An 8528-nucleotide genomic window follows, 5' to 3' on the forward strand; every position below is an offset into this window, starting at 1 on the left:
ATGACCTCGTTGGAATTGAACGGTTGCATGTTCCATTCGAGGAGTTCTTTCAGTTTTTCAATCAATTGGCCCTCGATAAAACAACGGTCGCCTGCTACTGTCTGTAAGTAGTACTACTTCTGTCATTAAGTCTCTCTATATAGCTCAGCTCTTTCATTGCATGTATTTATAATCATCCTTAATATATTAAGCAGATTGAAGATCGCCAAATTGAAGAAAAGACAAGTCGGTGATATTGGGTTCATTAACACATATCTCATAGATGCAACTCAGGTTAAATTTCATGCCGCAGATACCGAGGCCAACTTGCTACGATCGTTGGTAATAAATGAAAACAAAGATATAATACTCTTTCCTTACAACTTCAAGTGAGTGTTACTGTCTTGTGCGTATTCGGTTTCCCTTATATATTAGTCAAGGTTATAGTAATGTAATTGATGAGTTATGCATGCGTGTGCAGTTACCACTATATTCTCCTAGAGATTAAGCTTGAGCAGGGACTAGTAACCGTCTTAGACTCAAGACGAAAAGATCCCCAGGACTATGCAGACATGACTCAAATGCTCGAGAAGTAAGTTAAATCGATCATTATCCACCATATCAGCAACTTTGTTCATTTCCTGATATATCAAGTAATTGTTTTCTTTGTCCGGCAGGGTTTGAAGAAAATTCACCAGAAAAGCTCCGAGACTGCCGAAGGAGTTGCAATTTAGACACCCGAAAGTAAGTACTATAGTAGCATGTTCCGCGCATCTACTAGTGATTTCAAGCGCTAGTTTCATCAATACCATTTGGCATTCTTGCTTATCAGTTTGATTGACCTCTATTTCTTGTAAAGTGGTTGTGGCAGGAATAAGGGAATGATTTCTGTGGATACTATGTTTGCGAGTCCATCCGCCACACGACCTGTGAGCGGGGCTACACTGACGAACAATATGAAGTACGTAAATAACAACATTCACAATTTTATTTTATTACCATCATTTGTGTTGAGTTTCATTCATTCATATATATATGTATTGACCCCCTTCTTCAAATTAGATGTTTCGGAAGCGGGATGAACTCCTAGCACCAGCTCGCATGCGAGCAATTCAAGAGGAATTGGCGGCATTCTTTCTTGACCACATGATCGCTGAAGACGGAGAATACTATGTGGACTATGAGTCCGTATGATTATATTTGTAAGAGATAATTATTGTATATATGTAGCCGGTACTGTCGGATAGATATACGAGTACTTGTTGTTCGACCAATCTCTCGGAGAAGGAGAGGTGATCGATATCACTTCTCTCTGTATGCATATATGTTCATGACGATCTTCTGTTTCCTTCGTTTGCTTACTAGCTAGCTAGCGTGTCTAGTCCTTTCTATACGTATGTATAGTACGTAGCGTCGACCAAGCACGGACATAAGAGAGGACACTTCACACTATTAATTATAGCTAGCTAACACAATATATGAAACACCTAAATTAACCCCCCAAAACCCCCAACCCCCCCCCCTTTCAAAAAAAAACAAAAACCCCAGCCACAAAAATGCTGACGCGTGGATGCCTATTGGTCCCGGTTGGTGCCACCAACCGGGACCAAAGGGTCTCCTGCCTGGGCTCCCGCACAGGCCACGTGGAGGCCCATCAGTCCCGGTTCTGGATTGAACCGGGACTAAAGGGACAGGGCATTAGTACCGACCCTTTAGTCCCGGTTCAGGAACCGGGACAAAAGGCCCTTACGAATCGGGACAACGGGCCCTTTTTCTACCAGTGCCAACCTATCATATGCTTTCATCATGTCCAACTTCAATGCACAAAAACGGTTTCTTTTTGCCTTGTTCCTCTTCACAAAATGAAGGCATTCATATGCTGCAATAATGTTATCTGTGATGAGTCTGCCGGGAACAAACGCAGATTGCTCATCTAATATTATATATCTCTGGCGGAACTAGCTTCAGCCTATTAGAAATTACTTTGGAGGCAATTTTGTATAACACATTACATAAAGAGATGGGCCGAAACTGAGTGAGCATCCTAGGATTTTTTACCTTTGGTATTAAACACCAATATAGTCTCATTAATGCATTCTGCCGACTCTTAAAATGTTTACGTGCCGACGTAAATTTAGCGGACTTGATCTGGGCCGAAAACGGCCGGATACGTTATCCCGCCCGCAAAAAATAGATGGGCCGGCTGCGGGATAGCGCTCCTGCTAGAAGAGATGCTCTGACACGTCTATAAAGCTTTCCTCCCCCGGACGAACTACTTGGCGTTCAAAATTCAAAATCTCAAGCAGACCATTCTTCTTTCTCCACCCAAGCGGACGCAGAGGCAGCCATGAGGAAGGCGCCCGCAGCGGCCCCCAAGCCCAAGCCGAGGGCGAGGGCCAAGCCCAAGGCGAAGGCCAGCCCCGACTCCCTCTCCAGCGCCACGTCGCCGTCCCGCAGCGGCGGGTCTCCCGTCGCGGTCGGCCGCGGCCTCCTCTCGCCCTCCTCGCCGGCGACGCCCAAGGCCAGGTCCCCCCTCTCCCCGTTCGCCGCATCCACGCCGGCCTCCGTGTCCACCGTCGCCGACCTGAGGGGCCGCGCCGCCTCGAGCCTCGACTCGCTCAAGCGCCGCCTCGACGCGCTCCACGGCGACTCCGCCCGCGACCTCGAGGCCTCCCACTCCCGAATCTCCAAGCGCATCAAGGTGACCTCCCTCTCTCTCTCTCTGATCCCGTCCCGGCCCAGCCCTTTTGCCATCCTTAGCGCATCGATCGTGTGACGTGACGTGATCCATCGCCTTCCTTCCGTGTGCGCCGTTCAGATGCAGACGCAGAGCTGCCTCAAGCTGGCCGAGGAGGCGGAGAAGGAGCGTAAGAAGATGGACGAGAGGATCTCCGGGCGCGCCGAGGAGATGAAGGTACGCCCGTGCCGTTCCTCGTTCGATTCCATGTTTGATCGACCCCGTTGGCCGTGCGTGCTGCCGTGTATTCTGAATTTCGTGCGGATTTGGATTGGACCCTGAGATTGCGATCCTCCGTGTGGATAATTCCAGGCATCGTACAAGGAGTTCGTGACGGAGGTGCAGTCGTCTTCGTCTCGTGGTACTGCAGCGAGCGAGCACAGATATCCACCTTCTTCTTCTGAATTTTACTTCAGTTTTCAAGCCACTAAGGCAGTGGTGGTGCATCGTTTAGTACTAACTTGGTTCGCACTGCTCAGTGTCCAAGGTGACCTTCCCTGAGATGGCAAAGTCGGTGGCCAGAGCTATCGATGGCATGCGCAGTCGCTACAACATCCCAGCTACGACAGCTTAGCATACGGTTCAGTTCAGACTGTCTCTGCTACGTCTCTGAATTGGTAATCACTTCTCCAGTTTCCAAATTGACATATGAGTTGGTCATGTTCAGTAAATTTTCATGAGTGTTTGTCCATGAAAATCGACAGGTGTAGTATTTACAAGGGATATTAATTGTTGGCTACAGGTTACCAAACGGCATATGCAGTTCTCTAGAACGGATAAGAGATCGCTAGAGCCTATATGATCCTACCCTTTCAGACGATTTTACTTGCTTGGTTGATTAGTACTGCTTTTGTGTAGAACAAGGTCTTGGCTGTGTACAATGGGCATTTCTAATCCGTGGGCATCAACAATGTCATACATGTTGGCTTTGATATTCCAGACACTTGTTTCAGTTGGATTTAGAAGCATCATGGGTTCCAGACTAATATCCAGAAATTTGTGGTCTAAATGCACATATCTTAGTATGTATTCGACTTGTATGAGTTAATCATACTTTTAAAATCTGTTTGTTTCACACCTCACATAAACTACCTTATCTAGAGATATAATTCTTCCATATCTCCCTCTGCGTGTGTACTCGATTCTGTGATTACATAAAAATTGCAGTATTCCAAGAAATTCTGTAATGTGAATTCTATTGGCTAAACAAAAAAGCTATCTACATAACACATAGAGATAGGAAATCTTCCTCTGATTCCACTGTGTTTGTGTTGTTTACAGTCTTTCTTCAACAACTAGCATCATTGCTTTGTTCCCCTTTTGTTTTATCAAAACTCGACCGTATGTATAAAAGTCATGTGCTATTCATGTCTACTTTCTATATGCCGACATCCATCTTCTTGTTTAGGTCTCTTTACAGGTTACACAGTTATCACTCTTGCTTGTGGTAATGTTTACTAGCTGAATCTTGTCTGTATTTTCTGTAACAGGTACATGCCCTTCTCCAGATCAACCTGACTGCTAAATTCCTGAACTCGTGGCAGCAGAAAACTCGCATATTTGTAAACAACAACTGTTACACTTACATCATACCTTTTGCTAGTCTCTTTGCGAGCGACGATAAAACTCTTTACGTTCACTGCAATATATGGGACTTGTTTCTGCTCCATGCCATTGCATGTGTGCGTTACCACTATCGGTATTATCATAGATACTATAACTTGTAAGGATAACAATATTGCAGATCTGAAACACAGTTCATGATGCCGTATTTGTGTTCAGAAGGGAAACCCCGTCTATCTGGATGGTGCTTATAAACATTGTTTATACCTTGCATTGCACAAGTTCGTCGTCAGGTGGTCAATCTATTTCAGTGGATATTGGGAAACTCTCTGTGTTTTTTCTGTCCATGTTGTTAGCATTTTCTATTTGTTTCCTTCCATTATTTCTTCCTTGTGTACATGTGCTCTTCACCAAGAACTTTGCTTGCTGTGAACTGAAGTATCTGGCCAGTGACTAGTTATCAGAATTTAACCTGTTGATATAGGAATTTATAGAGACCATTTCCCCCGGATGTTTCCGACATTTTTGCAAGGTCTCCTTTGGAATTGGGAGCCATGTTTTGCTTCCTCCCTCCTTGGGTGTATCCTCAATTAGGTATCAGAATCTGCTGATGGTTCACCGACATCGTTTCTGTGGCATCTGTGATGTGTTCATTCTGCCCATGGTTGTCAGTGTCAACAATACTGAAATGTTTCCAAATTTTTTTTTGCGGGAACTGAAATGTTTCCATTGTACGATCCTGGAACATTGAGTCTTCGTAGAGAGAGTGAAAGTTGAACGCGTACTTGTGTGAAAACAGAGCGAGTGTATGAACAGATGACTAACAATTTCATGGCTGGAAGCCTGAAAGACTTGGCTGGCTACCGGTGGTGAACAATTATTTTTACAGATTGACTACAAACTGGACCAATATGTGCTTCAGGTCTGCCCTGTCGCTCTAAAGGAGAAAAGATGAACAGAGGACCATCATATCTAGTATCTTGCTACAGGAGAGCACAAGTTTCTTTCTACACACAAAAAATAACAACAGAAAAAAAAACTCCCCCTAGCAGTGCTCGCGAGTCCCGACACACATGGCTAAAGAACCAAGTATTTCTTACATCATAGAAGCACTGATAATACGCACAGCTACGCAAAACATTTTGTCACAAAGAACAGATGTGCATGCCGGACATTTGGAATCAAACAGACGGCATATGTAAGAGATCTAGAATAACATTCCAACAACATAGCATGACCAATTGTGCATCTCAACCTCGCCAAAGATATCCATAGTTCAGAGCATTAACAAGATGATCATTGATCAAGACATCATAACAAGCACCAAACGGTCACATCCAAAATGACATGCCCTGTGGTCAAGACATCATAACAAGTAAGGAAGAGCTAAGGTCAAAAGGAAAGCCAGGAGTCATGACCATTCAGACATGCCCTGTGGAGAACGGAGGCTCCTCGGCTTTTCTTGCATCATATCATGACCTGGAATCGGAACGATGCTCTCCTGTAGGCGGTGGTGAGTAAGCAACATGCAATAGTGACTCTTCCCAATGTTCACAACACCTAGGAACTTGCCATCAACATCGCAGCGCAACACATGCTTCTTATTGAACATGACCTGCAGCTCACACTTGTTTAGCACAGCCACATCGTTCAACAATCGCACCGTAGAATCAAGTGACCTTATCCTTCTCTTTGCAAAAGAAGTTGAATAAAGTTGCCTTGATGCCTCCACGGTTGAGAGGTCGATCCGGTACTTGAAAGCCCAGATTTCAGCATCGTAATCCTGCATCACCCAGACATCCATAGAAGTGGACCTGGGAGTCGAGCCGCCCCAGAAAGCAAGTGTCCCCTCCATGTCGAACAACTTCCTACATTGACATGGCTGGGTGGGACCGCGCATCCATCGGAATAACTCTGCTTCTGTGTCGAACATAATAATGTCTCCGCCGCCTCCCATAATGTCATTGCCACTACAATGGCACCAGTGCAGGCTGCCACGGTGGTGGACTGGTGGTGAACAGTCGGATGAAAAGCGCAGCTTGTTGAGTAGCTTCTGTTCTGCAGAAGGCGATGAGGCTGTCGGCATTCTGACTCTGATGTGCCTCGGCTTGTCGGATCCCACCGTGAGGGCGTATAAGCTGGATGTGGACGAGTCATGTGACTGCGAGACCCAGAGCACCCTGTATTCTCCAGTTGAATGGTGGCAGTAGAACCCGGCTATGGTGTTGTACTGCTGCTGAGGCTGCGGTAGGAGAGCACGCGTGCGGATGACCGGGTTGCAGATGTAGAGCTGGTTACCTCGAGAGACGATGAGGAAGCTCTGAGGCTATTCTGCAAGCGATGTTCGGAGCCCGGGAGGAAAGGCCAGAGCTGCACATGGACATTAGCGCCATGAACGACGACGAGGCTGGCGGGCCGGCCCTGGCCATCGATGATGGGGAACGACGGCTGGCGGCGGCGGTGCTCGAGCACGAATGCGGGAGTGGATGTCGTGTTGTGCCATGACGCGCTGACGGCGCGGCAGCGGCCGACGTCTTTGGAAGACAACCCGCTGAGTATCTTGTCCATGATCTCCTCCGGCAGATCCTCGAGCAGGGTCGCGCCTCTTCTGCCCGGCATCGTGGTCTGCCGGAGTCCGGTCAGCTGAAAAGTCGCGGCAAGCTTTAGTTCGTGCACCCACGGCGGCTATCTCCTTCGGAGCAGCTGGAATCAAGAAGACAAGCAAGTACAAACTGTTAGCTTACACTTGATTGTAGTTAAAGAGTTGTTTGTGCAATGTGGATGCATGCAGTTGTGTGATTGTGGGCTACAACTTGCTGCAAAGTTGACGGCAAGTGTGTGTGTGTGTGTGTGCAGGTTGGCTATGCATGTGTTGCAGTAAAAGTGAGGCTGCTGAAGTGCTGAGAAGCTTCTAGTACAAAATTAGAGTTGTGGCATTCGTTGCTCAGCTCAGTTGCCGTATCTGTTACAGTTGAAAAGAAGAAAAGAGACGGATGCGCCTGAAAACTGTGTGTGTGTGTGTCTGCCTCAGCGAGGTAGCTGAACTGAACAACCTCGCGTGCGTTTGTGCCCGCTGGTGCGAAGCGAGACGAGAGAAGGGCGAGAAGGGTTTACCCTCGGCGGTGGCGGGGGCGGCGGCGAGCTACGTGCGCATGTTCGCCTCTGGTTAATCTGAGCGTAGGCCAGCTGCAGATGCGTGGAGAGAAAGATGAAGAGAGAGAGAGAGACGGCGTCCAGCTTCGCTCACCTGCGTCGGGGGAGAAGGCGGCAGCGGCGGGGAAGAGCTCGAGGTGCGTGCTGCGGCGAGCTGGATCCCCTTCCCTTCCCCTCGAGTGGGACACAGATCAGGTGACATGCACTTTGCATGTTACCGTGTGCCTTGCGGCCCGAATTTAAATTTGAACATTGCAAAAAAATCTAAAAAAAAATCATACATGTTTACAGTCCATATTAAGATAACCTCTCAAAAATTCAGATCAAAATTCGAAATATACATCGAGAAACAAAAAAGAGAAATATGTCATGAATAGTTGCAAATGGTTCTCTGTATATTATTCACATCTGAGTTTCTCTTTTTTCCTTCTCGATGTATGTTTCGAATTTTGATCTAAATTTTTGAAGAGTTATTTTAATATGTGCTCTAAACATGTATGATTTTTTCAGATTTTTTTGTAATGTTTAAATTTAAATTCGAGCCGCAAGGCACACGGTGACATGCAAAGGTGCATGTCACCTGATCTCTGTCCCTCGAGTGAGGGACAAAATGAGGACGGCGAATTTCCTGTCGCAGCACGGACATTGACCAATTCTTTTTTCTCTTATTTGGTCTCCCTTCCCAATTAGGCTGCGTCCACCCAGACTTGGCCACCTGGGTCGGCCCGGCCCACGGCTACATGAACCAACTCAGAGCATCTCTAGCCGCACCCCAACAAGGCCCACCAGGTAGCTTTTCGACCGCCGACGTCAAAAAATCGGCCCAGCCGCGTCACAAGGGCCCAATTTTCGCCGACTCGGGCCGAAATTGGTGCCGGCGGACCCAACACGAACCCGGCGCGCTGGGGGCGCTCGGGGGCGCCGGGCGAATCGTTTTTGGCGCGAAAGAGCCACGGGCCCTCCTTGCCAGCGACTCGTCTCGCTTCTCGCCGCTTCGTCGTCCTCATCGCCTCGTTTCTCGCGGCGAATCAATGCCAAAGCTGCTGCGCGCTACCGCGCCTGTCAGCCTTCGTCATTGATGCCTCACAGGCGGCGC

At 47.5% G+C, this 8528-nt stretch overlaps 1 protein-coding gene and 1 pseudogene across 1 annotated transcript; one reads left to right on the forward strand and one right to left on the reverse strand.

The window, feature by feature from the left end:
- The first annotated feature begins 2253 nt into the window (after nucleotides 1-2253).
- Nucleotides 2254-4604, forward strand: LOC125536836 (uncharacterized). The gene is made up of 5 exons (XM_048700117.2): nucleotides 2254-2680; nucleotides 2798-2893; nucleotides 3029-3077; nucleotides 3196-3333; nucleotides 4207-4604. The coding sequence occupies exons 1-4, from the start codon at nucleotides 2327-2329 to the stop codon at nucleotides 3288-3290; spliced, it is 594 nt and encodes a 197-aa protein (XP_048556074.2). The 5' UTR covers nucleotides 2254-2326; the 3' UTR covers nucleotides 3291-3333; nucleotides 4207-4604.
- Nucleotides 4605-5700: 1096 nt separating this feature from the next.
- Nucleotides 5701-6898, reverse strand: LOC125536846 (uncharacterized; annotated as a pseudogene).
- Nucleotides 6899-8528: the final 1630 nt, after the last annotated feature.

This window comes from Triticum urartu, chromosome 1A (genome assembly GCF_056163025.1).
Source record: "Triticum urartu cultivar PI428250 chromosome 1A, HENAU_Tu73, whole genome shotgun sequence".
In the NCBI taxonomy this organism is placed as follows: domain Eukaryota; kingdom Viridiplantae; phylum Streptophyta; class Magnoliopsida; order Poales; family Poaceae; genus Triticum; species Triticum urartu.